The following is a 21,401-nucleotide window of genomic DNA, read 5'->3' on the forward strand; positions in this document are numbered from 1 at the left end:
AAGACTGATAAAGTTAATTTACCACCTTCACCATTTCTAAGTATACAGTTCAATAGTGTTGAGTATCTTCACATTGTTGTGCAATACATCTCTAGAACTTTTTCATCTTGCAGATTTGAAACTCTGTGCCCGTTAAGTACCAGTTTCCCTTCCTTCTAGCCCTTGGCAACTACCTTTCTACTTTCTGTTTCTGTCATTTTGAGTCTTTTAGATTCTTGCAGTAAATGGGATCATGCAGCATTTGTCCTTTTGTGACTGGCTTATTTCATTTAGCATAATGCCTTTGAGGTTCATGCAGGTTGTAGTGTGTGATAAATTTCATTCCTTTTTAAAGATTGCATAGTATTCCATTGTAAGTATATACACATTTTGTTTACCCATTTACACGTTGATGGACATTTGAGTTGCTTCCGCCTCTTGGCTATTGTGAATAATGCTGCACTGTATAAGGGTGTGCTAATAAATCTGCAAGATCCTGCTTTGAATTCTTTTGATTATATCCCCAAGAGTGGGATTGCTGGTTCATATCGCCAATGCTGTTTTTCAGTTTTGAAAAACCTCTTTACTGTTTTCCATAATGGCTGCACCGTTTTCAGTTTCCACCAACAGTGCAGAGGTTAAGGCTTTAAACTATTGATGATTTTGCATCTTGAATCTGTTCGCATGGATTGTAAGGAAGACATTGTTGAACTTAGTTTATCCTCTCCTCCTAGCATTTTTCTTATTAAATAGTCATCTTAGTTCTCCTCTCAAAAACAGATGTTAGGTTAATTTGGCATGACTTCTTGGTGAACCTCTGTTGTCTTTAGTGCTGATAGACTCATTTGAAAATGGGAATCACTGTCAAACTAATTGGTCTTTGGTTTTTAGGGTTTTCCTTCCTACCCAATTCACCCTTTGAATATTAAGGCTGATTTTAAATATATCCAGTTTTATGGCACCTTTTCCGAACTAAAAAGTTTTTAAATTGCAGTGGACCCTTGAACAACACGGGGTTAGGGGCACCATCTCCCCCCTTCCACCCCTGTCGTGCAGTCAAAAATCCATGTATAACTTTGGACTTCCCCAGAACTTAACTACTAATAGCCTCCTGCTGACCGGAAGCCTCACTGCTAACATAAAAGGTTGATTAACACATATTTTGTATGTTATATATATTATATACTGTTTTCTTCCAATAAAGTAGCTAGAGAAAAGAAAATGTTATTTTAGAAAATCTTAAGGAAGAGAAAATACAGTAATAGTCCTGTACTGTATTTATTGAAAAAAATTTCTTTATAAGTGGACCCGTGCCGTTCAAACCTGTGTTGTTCAAAGGTCAACCTTATATTCATTGGCTCAGCTAATACTTGACTTACAGTCCATCTAGATGTTGAAGTTTAAAATCATTTAAAGCAGCTAGACAGTTTATAGTGTTTTCATTCTTCACTTAAAAAGCCTACTACTGCTATACTTACCCCAGTTTATTTTGATTTACTATTGAATAATTTGTAAGCATTAGGGCAATGGGTATGGATTCAGGGGAAGTGAAGAAACTGAGAATCCCATAGCAAGGCAGGTTAGAGGTTAAGCTTCCAGCAGAGCAGGCCTAGGGAGGGCCCTAGTAGAAGTGGGAGCTGAGACTACAGAAGTAAAAAGATAGGCATATGAGTTAGTTACTGGTCAAGGAGCAGAATATAAAGGTGTCTTGAGGGATGAAACACATTCAAGCTTGGCAGACTGGTTCAGGAATGCATTAAAGGACAGTGTGCTAATGGAATCCATAACTAGACCAAGAATTTGGACAATAAACACAGGACGCCGGCAGAAAACAAGGAACTTGATTTTGAGTTTTGAGCCAAGACTTTTCGAATCCAGGACTGTATGAGTTTCCTTTTGCTGCTGTAAAAAATTACCACGAACTTGGTGGCTTAAAACTACACAAATTTATTATTGTTATAGTTCTGGAGGTCGGAAGTCTGAAATGGGTCTCCTTGGGCTAAAATCAAGGTGTCGGCAAAGCTGTGCTCCATCTGGAGGCTCTAGGGGAGACTGTTTCAAAACGGGTACTTAAGAAATTGGCAGATGTGCTCTCAGAGATATCTTTGAGAAACTGTGGAGAAACAGAAAGATCCTGGAAGACTGTAGAACGTAAAAATGTTGTGGAGATTTTTAAAAGAAATTACACTCAGGTCTTTACATGGTTGATTTGCAAACTTTTTTTTTTAAAAGATTTTATTTATTTATTTGACGGTGGGGGGAGAGAGAGAGAACACAAGCAGGGGGAGCGGCAGGCTGAGGGAGAGGGAGAAGCAGGCTCCTTGCTAAACAGAGAGCCCCATGGATGTGGGGCTCAATCCCAAGACCCGGGGATCATGACCTGAGCCAAGCAGATGCTCAACCAACTGAGCCACTCAGGTGCCCTATGATTTGCAAACATTTAAATAAGAATGCAGTAGTCAGTTGGAAGGACAGTTGGGTAACCAAGAAACAGTCATGGCAGTTTATTTTACCCTTCTAAGGAAGGTGGATGTCGTTGACTTAGATTATCTCATTTTCAATAAAGCATTCTGTCATTCTCCCTTAGTATTCTACTGACTGTATGTTCCTTTCTTGGTTGTTTGAATCTGTGGAAGAGCTACCCTAAAAGATTGGATGTAACTCTTGTCAGCCATCAGGTGTCTTGTGGAATGTCATAGGGCTTTTCTTTTGACCCTATTTTTTTTGTTCACTGTTTTATTAGGACATGCTTTTCAAATTTTCTGATAACATGGAGTGTGAAAAGGTAGTTATTATGGAAGACTACAGAATCTATTTAAAATTATTTTTATATTTATATGCACTGGAATGCTGTAGCAATCCCCCAAGATGCAGTTTGATAGGGGCTAAGCCAGTGCAGGACTGATGTCCATTTATGGAAAGTCTGCTCTGCTAGTTTTGGGTAAAAAAGGGTAACCCCCCCCCCCAAAAAAAGGGTAACCTAAAAAAGTTTTGGGTAAAAGTATACCAGTGACAGCTTTTGCTCTTGAAGGTGTTAAAAATCCAGTTGAGAAGACTCAATGCACATTTGTAAAAAAATGAAATAGCAGTGTTGGATAAATTGTCTCAAGTGGTAGTACAGCCTGTGTAAGAATCTAGAAGACCCAGTCACTGAGGAATGAAGTGACTATGGAAAGCTGTCCCTGATGAACTGGAGCTGGCGGAGGCCATAAGGGAAGGTGGATACGGCATGATAGGTAGAGGAGGGCAGTGGGTAATGGTTGGAGAATAACTTAGGGGCATGACCTGCATGGGGAACAAGAATTGTAAGCACACATATATGACTGATTTACTTATCAATAAATCACATCTATTATCTCTCTCTTTTTTAAAAGATTTTATTTATTTAGAAAGAGTGTGCGCGTGCGCGTGCAGGCGCATGTACGTGCTTGCAAGCGGGGGGAGGGGCAGGAGGAGAGGTAGAGAATCCTCAGGCAGACTCCCTGCTGAGTGCAGAGCCAGATGTGGGGCCCACAACCCTGAGATCATGATCTGAGCTGAAACCAAGAGTTGGACTCTCAACCAACTGAGCCACCCCAGGGCCCCACATCTATTATCTCTTATTAGAATATTGAAGCATGAAGACTTTTTATATGAAATAAATTGATGATTATGAATTAAAACATTAATATGCTCTCCTATAAACACCGTGAGATCAATATAATTGTAAATCCATTTATTTTGGTTCTCCTGATCCGACTAGCCCATCTGACAACTACTCTCTGTGATCAATCTAAGACTGCATAATTATTCAATGCCTTTGGATTACAAAATCCTGTATTCTTTTGAGAGGATGGCGACTGCTTGTCATTGCTGAATATTTCTTTCTGCCACATATATTTACATTCTTAACTTTCCATTTCTGTTGCAAAAGTGTGAGGCTCTTAAGAACCTGAGATGCCTCTTCCTTGTTACTGTCAGCTGGCAAAAGGAAAACTGTAATAGCCATGGAGAAGAGGAGAGGGTTCTGATCTCCTGTCAGCCTTCTGACAAGCCTGCCAATTTGAAATTCAGTGCTGCCTCCATACCACCTCAGAGACACTCTTCTTTTTTCCCCCAAACTTCCATCTAGAAGGTTTCAGCAAGTGAACACTTGAAGGTAAACATTTTTAAGAAAACCAGCAAAAACCCTTTGTTCTTTGCCTTTGTCTTTTTATGAAGTCATTTGTCTTACTTGCTTTGCTCATCTCCTTGAATGAGTAGATGTTAGTTTTGAACATTGTATTCTTTATCTCTGGTGGTTTTGTAATTTTTAGTAAGCACTGTTCTTTCTTTTTAATTTGGAGAAAACAGATGATACATTGAAATGTAAGCTTGTATGTTCAGAATGAACAATTCTTTTTTTTTTTTTTTTTAAGATTTTATTTATTTGACAGAGAGAGCACAAGCAGAGGGAGAGAGAGGGAGAAGCAGGCTCCCTGTTCAGCAAGGAGCCCGATGTGGGACTTGATCCCAAGACCCTGGGATCACGACCTGGGCCGAAGGCAGCCGCTCAACCGACTGAGCCACCCAGGCGTCCCAGAATGAACAATTCTTATGTGCCTGCATGGTCAGAGTTATTTTTTAAGTATATTTATTTATTTATTTAGAAATCACTGTAGATTCACAAGAGGTTTTGAAATAGTACAGAGGTCTTGCATACCCTTCACTCAATTTCCTCCAGTGGTTTTATTTTACATAATGATAGTACAGTATAGAAACTAAGAAATTGACCTTGGCATGATGTATGTGTATGCCAGTTTACCACAGGCATCATTTCCTGTAACTACCACTGCAGTCGAATACGGAATTATTCCATCACCACAAAATCACCTGTTACCTCTTTGAGCAGAGTTAGTTTTAAGATTAGAATGTTAATTTTGATGAATGCCACAATATAAGCTACAGGTATTAAAATCATACATACTGTTTTGATACACTATATCAAAATAAGGGTGCATTATCAGTTTTCTCAATGGGTAAAGCCTAAGGTCTCATTTTATGTTATATATATCAACTGCCTTGCCAGTGTTTCCTGCATGGGTCTGTTGTATCTGAAGAACCAGTGTTTGTTAATTGTAACAAAGCACAAAACAAAGGAAATTTGTGATTTTTTTTTTCCTTTGGCTTTTAATTCCCAGAACTCAAAGTTAATCATACCTAATATTTCGATCAAAGACATTTTTCTTTCCTGCTATGAAATGAATGTTTTGAGATGTTCCACAACCACGTTTTCACATTTTTTACATATTAAAGAATACCAGTGGGTGATATGTGAGATAAAACAGTGTTTTGGCAACATATTTTTTCCTTTTCTGGGTATTTTCTTAATAATGACATACACTTATATAATGGAGAATGTGAAGCAATTATCTTTTTTTGTTATTGTAGTTGACCCCCAAATTCCAGTAAGATTTTAGGAATCCATGGCTTATAAATTAAGTTCTCGCAGCGTTTAAGAATATTGTGCAGAGAAGAAAGGAGCCATTCCATGAGGAGCTCCTCATTTGAGTTAATGACTGAGGCTTCTGCCATCTCATCCTGCTGTGATTTACGTTTCAGGGGAAAGTATATGAGGTTTGTTAAAAAATAAACTGAGGCATATTAAAATTTTTAAGAGTTTATTTGAGCAGACATGGACAGTGATTAGGAGCATTCTACTGACAAAAGCTAGGGGGCAGGGTTTTTGTAGAGAAGACAAAGCAGCAAAGCAGGGGACTTAATTGATTGGCTGTAGCTTAAGTAGTTGCATCATTTGGGAAAGCCCAGTTGGCTGTTTGTGATTGATTGTTCTTCTTAATTTGGAGGCATTTATAGGAAATGATTGGTTTAGATTTCAGTTTGCTTAAGTTAGCTACCAAGCCATGAGAACCCCCTCAGTCTGATGGCCTCCTTGTTTGATTACTTTTATAGCAGTATGTATTAGAGTGTAAAGTCCTTCAGAGCAGAGGCCTGTATACATAGGAAATGTATTGGAGAGAGAGTGATCTGGGAAGTGGGAGCTTCAGATCTAATTCTGTCATTGGTTTTGTGTATATGTGACTATAGGTTTTCCCTGTGTCACTTTCCTGGAGGTAACTCCCCTGTCACCCACCCTTGACACAAACATAAATGAGATGCTGTGTGTGGGAAGCAAACAGAATTAAGCAAACATGGAGTTATGTAATACAAAGTATTATTATTATCATTAGCCTTCTCTTGTAAATAGTTGAAGTGAATTATGATAGTAGGGGCTCCATAAATTCTAGATTAGTGGTTGTTCCCATATTATCTCTGAAAGTGCTGTTAATCATAAAGTACCATATGTGGATTAGTAGAGGTTGATGTCACTAAGATGCAGATAAGGAATGGAAAGCAAGGTGAAAGAGAAAGTTACTTTTTAAGAGGGAGAAAGTGGTGCTTGTCTTTCCAGGAGCAGTTCTGATAGAGTTCTGAGCTGGGGAGAGCAGATTGTAGGGTGTCAGAAATGCAGGTGGAGAAAATGAAGTAAAGACAGTAGTAGGTTTAGACAGTTTTTGGAGGAAGAAGGAAAAACCATATTATCTGGAAATGGCAGTGGGGTCCCATGATCAACTCCCCCCCCCCCCCCACTAACCAGATGACATGTGTCCGCCTTCCTGTGAGGAGTGTGCCAGGTTCATGGTATTTGGAAACTCAAGTAGGTCTTCAGGTATTTGTGACAGAGAGTATCTAACTGAATGTGGGGATTAGTATTGATGGAACAATGTCTAGAACTGTGCGGTCCAGTACAAGAGCTCCTAGCTATACGTATATAGGTGGCCGTTGAGCACTTGCAAGGTTACTCTGAATTGAGATACATGCAAATGTGAAATGCATACCAGAATTCAAAGAATTCATACAAAAAATGATCTCATTAACAATTTTTATACTGATTACATGTGGAGATGAGAATATTTTGGATATATTGGGATATAGTATTAAAAGTGATTTCACTTGTTTCTCTTACCTTTTTAAATGCGGCTATTAGAATTATTAAAAATCTTAAATTACACATGTAGGTGTGGCTTATATTTGTGCGTTGTATCATCTTTCCCTTGGAGAGCGCTGGTCTAGAATGGTGGGAGAGGAGGGCCAGAATGGTAAGAGAGGGATCAACATATCTTGAGAGCCTGGAAGCATGTGGGCCACGAGGATGGAGTGGGTGTTCTGGCGATGCCTGTCTGCCTTATGTAGCAGGGGACCCGAGGGTCTTCTCTCATAATCCCTGTTGAATTTACGCTGCTTGGGAGTTATGCCCTAAAGTCGTTTGACTTGTAGGCAGGGATAAACTTGGACTCGCTCCTTTGTAAAGGGTGTAGTGTGAGAGTCAGCTGTGTTACACACACTTCTAGAACTGACAGATTTGTTTGTTTTTGTTGTTAACCACATGGAACTATTATGAGTTGAACATGATTTAAAATAAATGAACCCATGACAGGGGTTCACATTTTTCTTGTTTTCATAATGGATTTGTTATATTGAATTTTGACCCGTATATCAGTAGGAGTACTTAGTATCTTGCTAGCAGTAGTTTATATCTCAGATTTTGATTCCATTCATAAGAAGTAGTATGTATGTACCTAAGTTAAAGACCTTAAAGGTGAATATGATAGCTTTTTCAGTGTTACTGACATGTAAAAGGAATTTTTTTTATTTTTTAAATGATCGAGGTACCAGTAGGAAATTCATGTTTCTTTTAGCAGCAGGGTGCATCAAGTGGAAAAGACCTGGTTTTATGGACGCATATGAAACACAGAGGACAGCCTTTCCACTTCCTTTGCCTGCACCCACCTTACAGAGCAGCATCTGAGGAGGGACTGGAATCGTGCCCACTCCACCACTTCTGTTTGTGAGGCCACGTGTTTGTTCTGAAACCTTGGGTGCCCTGCCCCATTTCCTAGGTGGCCATTTAGATATAGGGAGCACCCTTTACATAGTTTTCTCAGTGTGAAAGGGATCTACAGGGGTCTTCAAAGGACCAGATGCTTTCTTTCCAAGTAGTAAGAGGAAAAAGGTGAAGAATCCTGTATTTGAAGCGTTCTATCAGGAAACCCCTCAGATTATTTTATGGCTTTGGGAGAGTGTACACATAACTTAATCCCCCCACTCCTAAAAATGCTTCCTAGTTTTTCAGTGAATTTATGGTACCACTAACTCTTTTCAACTGTAAAGAAGTGTTGACTAGTTCAGAAGGCACGGAAGCCAAGCAGTTCTTGCCTGGGAATTTGGAGTTAGCACTGAGAAAGTGAGGTTGGTTTCCTTATGAGTAACTGGTGTGTCACACATAAATTTTTTCTCATATTATCTAGTCAGAAGAATCAGAAAGTGGTAGGTAGAGAGAAAGTAAGATAAAGCACAAAGCGAGCAGAGATAAGGCAAGGAGAAACTGCTGAGGGTATTCAGGTCTTCCGAACTGAGGCTGGGCTGCATTTTTAGTCTTAGATTCCATGAGATACCCCATATCCTTTTAAGAAATTATCTTTCATTTGCTCAGGTGAGTTTGCGTTGGAATTCTGTCACCTAAAATGCAGAGTCCTAACTCAGTTACTTCCAGAGCATCTGCTGAGTATCTGTGTCAGAGCATCACGTCATAATATTTTGTTCGTCTACTCAGAGTAGACTTTAAGCTCCACAAGGACAGAGACTGTATTTTGTTTGTCTTAAGATCTCCATCACCTAACCTGGCATCCGGCACAGTAGGTGTTCAGTAAATGTTTGTTGAATGAATGAATGAGTGAATGCATGAATTATGAGCATCTCATTATATACACTTTTAATTTGCAGATTCCTTTTTTAAAAGATTTTATTTCTTTATTTGAGGGAGAGAGAGTGTGAGCAGGGGGAGGGGCAGGGGGAGAGGGGAGAGAGAATCTGAAGCAGACCCCGCACTCAACACAGAGCCTGATGCAGGGCTCAACCTCGTGACTTTGAAATCATGACCTGAGCTGAAATCAGGAGTTGGATGCTCAACTGACTGAGCCACCCAGGTGCCCCTGCAAATTCCTTTTTAAAAGTTTTTGAGTGGGGGTGCCTGGGTGGCTCAGTCAGTTAAGCGGCTGCCTTCGGCTCAGGTCATGATCTCAGGGTCCTGGGATCGAGCCCCACATCGGGCTCCCTGCTCTGCGGGGAGCCTATTTCTCCCTCTCCCACTCCCTTGCTTGTGTTCCCTCTCTTGCTGTCTCTCTCTGTCAAATAAATAAATAAAATCTAAAAAAAAAAAAAAGTTTTTGAGTGGGTAATAGAGTCATATTATTGAAAAATCAAAATCTCTTAAAATACATGAAGTGAAAACTCTCTCTCCCATCTTTGTCCTGTGTCCACCCAAATCAGAGCCACCTTCCTTTTCCTCCTCCACCCCAGGTAAGCACCGGTATAGCTTTTTTCTAGTGTACCTTTTCAGAGTTTCTATATGCACATATAAGGAAATACAAATATATATATATATTCCCCTCTTTTAATGCAAATGATAACATATATTTATACACCATGTTTGGCATCTTGCTTTTGACCTAACATAACTTTAGGATTTTTTTTCCCCCAAATATAGAGACCTCATTCATTCTTGTACCTGTCATTCTTGTACCTGTCATTTTGCATGTGTTCAAGTATGTCTTATTATCAAGTAAGATAAATAACTAGAAGAGGAACTGCTAGATCAAAGACTATGTGTGTTTATAATTTTATCTCTAAAATGCCCTCCATAAGTTCATACTCATAATTTATTAACCCAGCAGCAATATATGAGAGTGATTATTTCTTCACAGTATTGTCAACAGTGTATTAACATATTTGTAGATTTCTGTCAAGTTCCACTTTGCATAATGGCCTGGTAGCTTCTCGACTGACCCTTCCACACATAACAATTCTAATCTGGAAAGAATATAAAGACCTGTGCCTGAAGATGCTGGATAGTGATTGAAAGCAGTTAGATACTGGATAGAGGTTGATACTTGGAAGAGGGGAAGGCAGAGCTTACAGGGCAAAATCAAAACATCGAATATACATGAAAGTAGAGTCCTAGAAGGAGAGGAGAGGAGAAAAAGAAGGAGCAGGGAAATAGTTGATGAAATAATGCCTAGATATTTCCAAATATGGTGAAAGACATAGATTTACAGATTCAAGAATGTCAACAAACCGTAACCAAGAAAAATGCAAGTCAGAATACTGAAAACCAAAGATAAAGAGAATATCTTAAGTGATCACAGAAAAATGACACTTTATCTATAGGTGAGCAGTTATTTGAGTCAACACTGACGTGTCATCAGAAACAGTGGAGGTGAGAACACAGTGCTGTGATATCTTTAAAGTGCTGATTGCTGCCAGTCTGTTTGCTAAAAAATGATATTCAGTTTAGTTTTAATTTGTATTCCTTTTGTTATGAATGAGGTTAAGCATTTTTTCATGTTTTAGAGTTATTTGTATTTCTTTTCTCTATATTTGTTGCCTGTTTTTCTCTTGTGTGTGTTTTTTTTTTAATCTTTTTTTCATTAAGGTCATTACCTTTTTGTGATAGGGTTGCAAATACATTTTCCTCTGTTAGTTGTCTTTTGACTTTGCTGATGGTGGTTTTTTGCCATCCACAAAATTTTTATATTCAGGCCATCAAATTTACCCATCATTCCCTTTATAGCTTCTGAATTTGGAGTCATATTTGAAAGGCATTCCCTGTTGCAAGGTTATAAAGGCATTCATCAGTGTTTTCTTCCTTATGGTTTCAATTTTGTACACCGAAAGTCATAATCCACTTGGACTTTATCCTCATATATGATGTGAAATATGGATCTAACTTCATTCCTAGATGGCGATGCAGTTGTTCCACATCATCAATCATTCACTAAATGTATTTGGTCTTATTTCTGGACTTACTTTTCTGTTCGTTGATTTAATACCAGTATTACCCTTCTGTAATTTCTGTGTCTTTACTGTCTGGTGTAGCTAGCTCTCTCTCATTGCTTTGCTTCTTTGAAGTTTTCCTGGCTGGTATCAATTGTTTATTTTTCTACATGGTCTTATGACTTGGCTTTCTAAGAGTTCCCACAAAGAAATGAACCCCAAAGCCTAGACAGGTCCAGTCTTCCTGAAATATCAGAGTACTCTGCTCTTTCTTGGATAGATTTTTCACAGGTTGTAATTTATAGGAGCATTATTTTGATTAATATCTTACTCACCCACTAGATGATAAGCCCCAAGAGGGCAGAGGCCATGTCTCTTTTACTCATTATATTTACTGTGCCTTGTCTAGGGCCTGACAGACACACTTTAGGCTCTTAATCCATAGTAATGAATAGGATGAATGGATCTTGAGTCTTGAGGTTGAGCTCTGACTCTTTATTACCCTCTCAATGGCTGTGGGCAAGTTTCTTGACTGTTCTAGGCCCAAGTTTTCTCATTTCTGAAATAGGTGTAAGGGAATTACATATATTGAACAGGGTTTTGGGATAATTAAATAATGTAACTTAGAAAACATTTTGTACAGTGTGAGATGGTATGAAATCCTAGTTAGACTAACTTTGGCTTTCCTTTTTATATGTAATGGGTAATTATGGCTTTGCTAAGGAACAGTCTGCAGACTTGGGCTGTTGGTTGTCAGAGTCCATTTGAAGAATCACCCTTACCCGACTGTCACCCTGTTCAAGTTGTAGTCATTCTTGAGTGTTTCTTCACTTGTAGCTATCCAAGTGGTAGAAGCAGTTTCAGGTGACAGCTTGTTTGTTGACAAGGGAACAGCCTCTAAGAAAGAAAGTGAAATTTTCCTTTACTGAGCAACCTGGGTTTGGAGCCCATTCTGTACAAGATGTCTACCTGTCACTACCTGTCACATGACACAGCTGCTATTAGCAGAAGAAAAGCTCAGACCTAATAAATTGCCAAAACTCAGAGTCTTGTTAGTTTAAGTTACTTGCCAATGTACTGTAACTTTTGAAAAAAAGGAAGGATGCACATATTTATTGCTAAGCTGGGGAAATTGCCATTAAGGCAGCTGGCAGAACGGCTGACATTTTAACAGTCATAGGTCAGATAATTTTCTACATCTATCCAAGAGAAGATTTGACCAAGGACTGACAAAAAATTAAATTATTCTGTTCACTTGGCTGCATCTAAATGTCTCATTTTCAGCTTACAGGAAAGATTGGTATGGAAGCAATCTTTGACGTTGCAACAGAGTGACCGTAAATTGCTTAAATAACTGTTGGAACTTCGAATATAAAAACACAGAAAAAGTCATCTGAGGTAGAACTCAGAACGGATTTTTCACTTATGTTTTGTTCCTTATGTAATTTATAGCTTAAGTTTTATATTAAGACATGTTTTAAATCAGCATTTACTTAGTTACACGGAAGGAGATTACTTCCAGGTCACGGGGAAAATCAGCAGCAGAACTGAAAACTGAATTCTTAAGTTGTAGTTTCCAATGTTTCTAAGTTAGAAATAAGTGCTAAGTTTTCTTTATTCTCTTGTGGCAAGATAAAGAATGTATAGTCAGCTGGAAAGTTGGAGATCAAAAAGCACTTTCTGTGGTTTCCAGAGCACCGAATTCCTTTCACAGCCTTAAGTTTCTCATATTATGACATTAGTTGTGTAAATCAGTCCATTGCTGATAAACACAAACTCCTCTTAGTCCTTGGATCAACTTGCCTTTTATTATGAATTTAGTTGTGGAAATCAGTCTTTTGCCAATAAACATAAATTTATATTAGTTCTAGGATCAACATTTTGAGAGGGGATAAAGTAGGGATGGTCTAAGCGTTTTTAAAGGAATGTTGGTCTAAAATAGCTGGTAGAATAAAAATATATTGTACAAACTAAAATAGGGCAAAAGAGCTAAAATGTAGTACATGGACTAAAATAACTAGCAGTTCACATGAGTCCAAGTGCTAAATATGTAATTATATTTCCCATTACCTTATATGTACAAGACTTGTTTTAATTTTTAAATCCTACATTTTACTCCTTTCATTGTTTTCAAAAAAAAAAAAAAATGTAGAAGAGCCATTGAGTCTAACAGTGTGAAAGTTTTGAGACTGCCATTTTAACTCACCGATTGACATTGTATCCCAGTAGGTAGAAATGGCTGTTCATTGATTGTAGATGGTTTGAGTCTCCAAATTAAAAATGAAGATGAATTGAGCTTGATTTATTATTGTCTGTCCAACCAACTCCCTTCTGCAATATCTTCTAACCCCTTGGTACTTGTAAAAAACCTCTCTCAATATCCCCAGGAATGACTTAACAAATATTCCGTGTAGATGCAGTCGTCATTTCAGTGTTTACTAATGTTATGAGTGATTGTTGCACATCCTACAGCGGTTAGGAAAAGAGAATTTCGGGGTGACCTCTGATCGGTGTTAGTGCTTATTTGATCCAGTAACACTGACGTCCTTGCTCTTTCTTGAACATTTTGGCCTGCACCTCCATCAACCCTTTTTATACTTTCTGTTCTCTTTGCCTGGGATGTTTCTCCTCCACATTCCACATGATTTTCTTCCTCACCTCTTTCACATCTCTGCTCAATTTGCCTTATCAGATTATTCTCTAAAGGAGCTAAACTCTACCATTTGAGAGGTTTGAGCAAAGGAGGATCGTGATCTGACTAATGTATTGAAAGCATTGCTGTGCCTACGGAGACCAGAACAAGCTTCCAGAGGAACAGTGGCTGAAGCAGTTGGGTGTGATTGCAGTGAGCTAGGCTGGAGATGGCTGTGGCTCAGATCAGGTGGTTGTGCTGTGGTGAGAAGTGGTTGGACTAAGGATCTATTTTGAAGGTAGAATCAACAGGATTTTCTGCCACTTTGAACGTAGGATGAGCAAGAAAGAGAGGAGTCAAGGATGCTTCTGAGGTTTTTGGCCTGAAGGATTGAAAGAATGGGATTACCATTTACTAAAATGAAGACTAAATATCAAAGGAAGGGAATCAGGAGTTTGGTTTCATTCATGATAGTTGGATAAATGAAACAAGTTAGGGAAAGGTCTGGGCAGAGATAGAACATTTGGGAATCATCAGCATATAAATGGTATTGGAAGTCTTGAGCCTAGATGAGGTCACCTGAAGTGTCAGGAAAGGAGAGAGGTCTTGAGGCTGAGCTGTGGTGGTGTGCTCCAGCGTGCAGAGGCTGGGGAGGCTGTAGGGAGGGCTAGTGAAGTAAAGTCAAACCAAGAGAGGGTGGGATCCTGGAAACCAAAGGGAGAATGTTCAGGAAAGGAGCAATAATCAGCTATGTCAAAACGCTGCTGAGAGAACAAGTACTAAAATGAGCACTGAGAAATGACTGTTGGATTTGGCCATGGGGAGGTCATTGGTGACCCTGATGAGCTGTTGGGGCTGACTGGTTGTGGCGGCGGGGGAGGCTGACAGGAGAGGGTTCCAGAGAGAATAGTAAAAGAAGAAATATAGACCAGTTCTTTACAGGAGGTTGTTTTGTAAAGTTGAACAGAGAAATGAGATGGGACCTGAAGAAAGGTATGAAGTTAAGAAAGACTTTTTATTTTATTACATTTTTTTCTTTTTGGTAAAGACTTTTTAAATGATGTTTGCATACTGATGGGAGTGAGTGGGTAAAGAGGGAAAAATTGATTATATAGGAGAGAGAGTGGGGACAGTGGTTGGGAATTTGTCTTCTTTGATGAGTGTTCCTTCCTCTGTAGCATTGTACCAGCACTCAAGGAAGACTCTTCTGTTCTTCCCACACCCCCCAAATTCCTACTGGGCTAGATGCCCTCTCATAAGCTCCCATATCATTCTATAGTGCTTTATGTTGTCCCTATACTCACGTCTTTCAGTATATGAGCCCCTGTACTTAAGTTGAAAGAATCACACTCAATAGGTAGTGTTAGTTGTAGAATCCTCTAGGAGCTTAACAAAATGCCAAAACCATACCTTTCTAGTAATCTCGGACTGTAATAGAATGTAAGAATTTTATTCGGCTCTTTCACAAACCTCTTCCTCCCACCCACCATGGTGAGCTGTTTGTAGATCCTTGGGTGGCTCCTAATTATTCTTTCAAGTAGCCTGCATGTATTGGCGTGCCCTACGACTAGCTGCTCAGCTCCTGTGATGCCTCCTGTTTCTCACCACTGGCATTTCTGGTGGTGCAGTGGCTTCTGTGAGTCTGTCTGGCTTGCCTCAGCGTTGAGTTTGTCCATTCAGTTCTCTCATTTCTGCTTTTTGTGTCATGGGGTTGGGCTTGTGGCAGTGAGGAAGTGCTCTGTCCTTAGCCTGAGGTCGATGTAAGTTGAAGGATGTTGTAAGCAGTAAAACAACGAACCACCATGCAGATGGTAGTTAGCAATTTTATCTTTTGAGCTCAAGGTTTGTATTTCTGTTTGTGTTTTCAGGGTTTTAGGTCAGCATTTAAAAATGGCTGCCAGTTGTTAGGGTATTTGTAGAAAGCTGTGGTGATTGATGTGGAATCATCTGTAAGAGGTATGTAGGTAGCTTATGTGCCTTCATCCACTGATCCATAAAGAAGTATTTGTAAATGCTTGTTGTGTTGAAGCTTGTGTTTTGGGAGTTTGGGGTGCTTGTTTTTATTTTTAAGGGGAGAAGGCAGTGGAGATATTGGGAGCTCTTCAGTGTTCCCCAAATATAAAAATGATAGAGATCCACTCTTTTTTTTTTTTTTTTTAAGATATTACTCATTTATTTGTTGGAGAGAGAGAGAGCTCAAGCAGGGGGAGCAGCAGGCAGAAGGAGAAGCAGGCTCCCTGCTGAGCGGAGAGCCCGATGCGGGACTCGATCCCAGGACCCAGGGATCATGATCTGAGCCAAAGGCAGCTGCTTAACCAACTGAGCCACCCAGGTGTCCGATAGAGATCCACTCTTTAGAGTAGTTCTGGATCATCCCGAGAGTTCTTTTTTCAAACAGCATGTCATAATGAAACCCAGTATGTCAGAATCCCAAGCTGAACTGCAGGCTTGGAGTGAGAGAGGTTGGAAGACCCAGGACCCCACCAGCTCAGCACCCTACTTTGTGGTCTTTGCAGAGGTTCCTTGGAACCCCTAGGTGTCTGACAGCCCAACTGGAAGGCCCCTTCTCCACACTGTGACAAAGTTTTTTTAAAAACAATGTGACACCTTAGCCATGCCCATCATAAAAAGGAACTCTATGATTTCCCATCATCATAAATTGAGAGGAAAACTTTTTTCTTTACATGAGTTTTTTTTCTTTAAAAAAAAGTAGAAGTCATTATTTAGGCTTGGTTAAATGTTTTAAATCTCTAAACCTCTGTACATCTTTCCTACGGAGACTAGTTCATAGAATTACTGAAAAATATTAGTTGGTGATATTAGTTGGTTAATAGATTGTTTAGGAAATTAGAATCTTATTTGGGGTACCTACTGATAGACTGCTTTCTCTGGGCAGAAGTTTGATCTTTGTGTGTACTTCCAGATGCACTATAAAGGATAGTGATATATGTCAGTCGCCTGTGGGTTATAAATCTTAGTGGTCTGAATGCTTAAGTAAAAAAGAAATGAATCAAAGGGAGAGGTGTGTGTCTATTGCTTGGATTAAAAAAAAAATCATGCATTCGTGTATTCTTTTTACACGTAAAAAACCCAAAAAGGTAACACGACATTATAATTTTATTGCACATTGAAAATGCAGATTTAAAAAGTTCTAATTATGCTTTTAGTAGCTAATAATTTAAGAATTCTTTCTGATCTTTCCCTGCTTTTCCAGCCTTCTTTTCTTGCTAATGTTAGGAAACCCGAATTGAAAATGCCTCCAGTTTGAACAGGTTGAACTTGTGGCCTTGGCTATAATTGTCACTTCACAATCAATTTCTTATTTTAATCTTATTATTATACCTTTTGTCCTACAGACTGGTGAATTTTCAGCTCGTTTCCTTTTGAAGTTGCCAGTGGATTTCAGCAATATTCCCACATACCTTCTCAAGGTAAAAATATGTGATACCACATACGAGCTTTTAAATGTAATTATTTAAATGTAAATGTGCTTTTAAAGTAGTTATTTAACTCTGAATATTTGTATGATTGGCTTGCCAGCATCTTTTTCAGATAAGGATTTTATTAAAAGTATTTATTATATGAAGATTCACTGAATTTGTTATCTAAAAACTAAAATAGTAGCCCTAAAAGTAATTTCAAAATGAATTTTCCTTATAAGGTAAAATTAGTATAAGTAAACTAAATTTGGGGGAAAGTCACTGTTAGTAATCTTACTGGGAGGAAAGACTCTTATGGAAATTATCTAATAGGCATTCTGGGGGCGCCTGGGTGGCTCAGTCGTTAAGTGTTTTCCTTCGGCTCAGGTCATGGTCCCAGGGTCCTGGGATGGAGCCCCGCATCGGGCTCCTGGCTCGGCGGGAAGCCTGCTTCTCCCTCTCCCACTCCCCCTGCTTGTGTTCCTGCTCTCTCTGTCTCTCTCTGTCAAATAAAATCTTTAAAAAAGTAATAATAATAGGCATTTTGTCTTTAGGTAGAATTGCATATTAACTATGCTAAAGGGCATCTCATTTTCCTTATTTATGTCAGCAGTTCATCTCAGGCACCTTCACAGCCAGGCTGTCGAGACTCTCTTTAGACCAGTGTATACGGCATTGTTTAAAATGTGACGCAGGCAAGGTGTGGCTGGGAGAAGCAACCACCTTGGGGCAAGGTCTACAGATGCTTTGTACAGAAGAGGCAGAATCCAAGTGACTAGGCTACAGTTAGTGTAAAGGAAACCACGTGGACCAGGGAGCAGGTTCTGAACAGAAAGTCTTAACATGAGGCCTAGGTTCATCACAAATGAGGATTTTGGTTGCAATTTAAGATATGGCTAGCTGTCCTCAGCCCCATATTTCAATCTGTAGTTATATAGCTTTAGTCTGATGTAAGAAAAATTTCTGCCTTCCTAATTTGATGTTGTTCAGAGAGTTAATGGTATTTAGAACAGTCTAGAGAGAAGATAGAAACCTTGTACAAGTTTTCCTGTATATTATAGTAGTCACACATAATATTAGATATTAATTTTGATAATGATTAGAAGTATGGTCTGGTGGGGCGCCTGGGTGGCTCAGTTGGTTAAGCGACTGCCTTCGGCTCAGGTCATGATCCTGGAGTCCCTGGATCGAGGGAAGCCTGCTTCTGCCTCTGACCCTCGCCCCTCTCATGTGCTCTCTCTCTCATTCTCTCTGTCTCAAATAAATAAATAAAATCTTTAAAAAAAAAAAAAAGAAGTATGGTCTGGTGGAATATGAACTATAGACTATAGAAAAGATTAAGGAACACTTTTTTTTATACATTCCACTCAATGTGGGGAAATTATTTTCTTTTCCCCTAAGTAAAACATGGGATTTTTGTGCCTCATTAAACTTTCATTTTTAGTTTCCAGTTGACTAGTTTTCTACTCCATATCCAAGGGTTATGAAGTCCAAGTGAGAATGGAAGTCAGCAATTTATATTAGTTTCTCCACACTCCTGTTGTGGAAAATATACATATGAGATCTGTGATTACCAAGCATAATTAATTTGGTTTTGGCAATTATTATGCTCTATTAGAGTGGCAAGCAGTCTCCTTGGTAACTCTTAGCTCCCAGATGCAGTGACCTCCGTGTATTCCAGTTAAAACTCGATTTCAGCTCATTTAAAACCAAATTCAGTAGTATATAAGAGTGCATTATTTATATAATCACTTTAATCCGTAAATTTACAGTTACAGTATCTTTGTTTTGATTTGTTGGGCCTTATCAGTTTGAATGATTGTCTTATTTTTTTTTTTTTTTAAGATTTTATTTATTTGCGAGAGAGAGAATGAGAGACAGAGAGCATGAGAAGGAGGAGGGTCAGAGGGAGAAGCAGACTCCCTGCTGAGCAGGGAGCCTGATGTGGGACTCGATCCCGGGACTCCAGGATCATGACCTGAGCCGAAAGCAGTCGCTTAACCAACTGAGCCACCCAGGCGCCCGAATGGTTGTCTTATTTGAACCTAACGTTGCCTCTGCTCATGTTCTTGAAGGTCAAAGGAAAAAAAATCCTTCTTGGATTCTAATCTAATTTTTTTCTCTTCAAAATCAAGTTTCCATATTTTCTGTTCTAATAGTTCTAACTTTTTTTATTATGTCCTTACTTTCCTTGCCAGTCAGACAGGAAAAAGTGGAGGCTATTGGGCAAAATGGGAAAGTGTTCCCCCTATACCCCCCAAAGTACGATGAGATGACATTTCTACTATAGATGAAATGCCTACATGGCAGCACTGATGTCTTTCTGGACCTTTAGTCTGTGCAAAGAGAGTAAAGCAACAAGGCAAACAAACAAACAAAAAGCAAGAAACTCTTGTATAGCACAAAACAACCAGGAAAAAAATACCTGCGTCCCAGAAGGAATCCAGAATACCTGTTGAAAGTTTTAAGATCTGAGTTCCTAAAGTTGTATCATAACCATGGAACATTTGGCTATACTACTCTGAAAACTCAGTTTGCATTAGGAACTGATTTACGTATTATTAGCATTTGGATGCTCCTAATCTGATTATCAGGATGCTATTGATAGTCTCAGTCCCAAAATAAACGCTTCAGGTTCCTAGGATGAGGATACTGTTCACCAGCATCAATGTAGTTTTACGTTGCCATCCCCAAGAAATGAAAGGTGAAGTAGACCTTTTAAATATTGGAATAGCATGGAGTTTGACTGCATCCTGATTTGCTGCAGTGAGATTTCATTATGCCATCATGAAGCCATCATCCACTTACAAGTTTATTATTTCCAAGCATACGTCTTTTATCCACTAATAGAATTTTTTGATGTTAGAATGACAAAGCCATTAAATATTCAGTGATATGATTTTACTTAATATTATGCTTCAGGCATATATGGTTCTTATGTGGAATAGAGTGAATTTATTCTGAAAATGAGTCCTGACTTCAGTGTCTAAATTTAATTCTTGGATGAAGTAAGTCAGTGGGTTAGATAAATCATTGACATAAGAACTCAGTAAAAAAAAAAACAAAAACAAAACAAAACTTCTGTATTAGTTAGGATTCTTTATTTGTGGGTGGTGGAAATCCAGCACAAACTACTATAAATGAAATGGGAAATGTAGCTCAGATCCTCTCCTTCCATAGTCCATATAGCAGGAAACGGATCCCATGTTGGATAGTCTACAGATAGGCATAGATCAGCTTTCCCGGGTCTGTCCCACTTGGGCCAGGTCCGCACCCTTGAACTTCTCAACTGGTAGGTTTATGTTGAGAAGTTGTGGTCCCCAGAATAAAGGGGGTATTACTGAAATGACAAAAGTGTAAGATTCACTACAGTTATTAAACCAGAGAAAGATTGTTTATACCTGTTATGTTTTTTCTTAAAGAACTAGTCATGAGGCTGAATCGTATGTCATTAGAAGTTGCTGCCCTTGATTTTCTTCAGGATGTGGTGAAAATTGACTTATATATATTCTTGTCTTTACTCTTATTCTGAGAATTATTAAACCTGAGTATGTGATGCAGGGAAAGCATTTTATTTTTCTTCAGGAAAAGCATACTCCATAGTGAGATAACTAAGGAAGAGTTCTAGTTGTCTACTAAAATTTTTTATCATCTGAGCAAGAAGTACTTAGAAACTCAGAATATAGTGTTTGGGGGAGAGGAGAAGCTTACTTGTAAACATGGTATGTGTGTGAAGTAGCCTCTTAAAATAATGAGCCTGTTTATTCAGAATATAGTCAAGTTAAAATTTTATAGTTAGGACTCCCCCTCAGCATCATACAGAAATATCTAGGAAAATGGCAGCATCTCACTGCACTAGAGGGCTAAATAGTAATCATTTCCTGCTGATAGTGGATGTGACAAACACAACTTTTAAAAAATATCAGTGCTTACTCTTCTTTGGTAAGACCGTAATTGTTCCTATAGTTGTCTTAGTTCATTCAGGCTGCTCTAACAAAAACACCATAGACTGGGTGGCTTAAACAACACATATTTATTTCCCACATTTCCGGAAGCTAGAAAGTCTAAGATCAAGTCACCAGAGGATCCATTGTCTGGTGAGGGCCTGCTTCTTAGCTTGTAGACAGCTGTCTCCCCACTGTATCCTCAAGTGGCCGAGAGTTTCTCTCTCAAGTCTCTTCTTTTTTTTTTTTTTTTTAAGATTTTATTTATTTTTTGACAGAGAGAGACATAGCGAGAGCAGGAACACAAGCAGGGGGAGTGGGAGAGGGAGAAGCAGGCTTCCCGCAGAGCAGGGAGCCCGATGCAGGACTCGATCCCAGGACCCTGGGATCATGACCTGAGCCGAAGGCAGACGCTTAACGACTGAGCCACCCAGGCGCCCTCAAGTCTCTTCTTATATGCTAGTCCCATCATGAGGGCTCCATCACGCGACCTGATTACTTCCCAAAGGCCCCTTCTCCAAATACTGTCACCTTGGGGATTGAGCATCATCATATACATTTTGGGGGGGGGACACT

At 39.1% G+C, this 21,401-nt stretch overlaps 1 protein-coding gene across 1 annotated transcript in view; it reads left to right on the top strand.

Moving 5' to 3' along the window:
- The window catches only part of BABAM2 (BRISC and BRCA1 A complex member 2), a 398,034-nt gene that overhangs the window by 123,574 nt on the left and 253,059 nt on the right, over positions 1-21,401 (top strand). The window contains exon 6 of the mRNA XM_021697338.2: positions 16,819-16,893. Coding sequence (XP_021553013.1) covers positions 16,819-16,893 — 75 coding nt within the window. The remainder of the gene's footprint in view (positions 1-16,818; positions 16,894-21,401) is intronic.

The sequence above is a fragment of the Neomonachus schauinslandi genome, chromosome 10, assembly GCF_002201575.2.
Source record: "Neomonachus schauinslandi chromosome 10, ASM220157v2, whole genome shotgun sequence".
In the NCBI taxonomy this organism is placed as follows: Eukaryota; Metazoa; Chordata; class Mammalia; order Carnivora; family Phocidae; genus Neomonachus; species Neomonachus schauinslandi.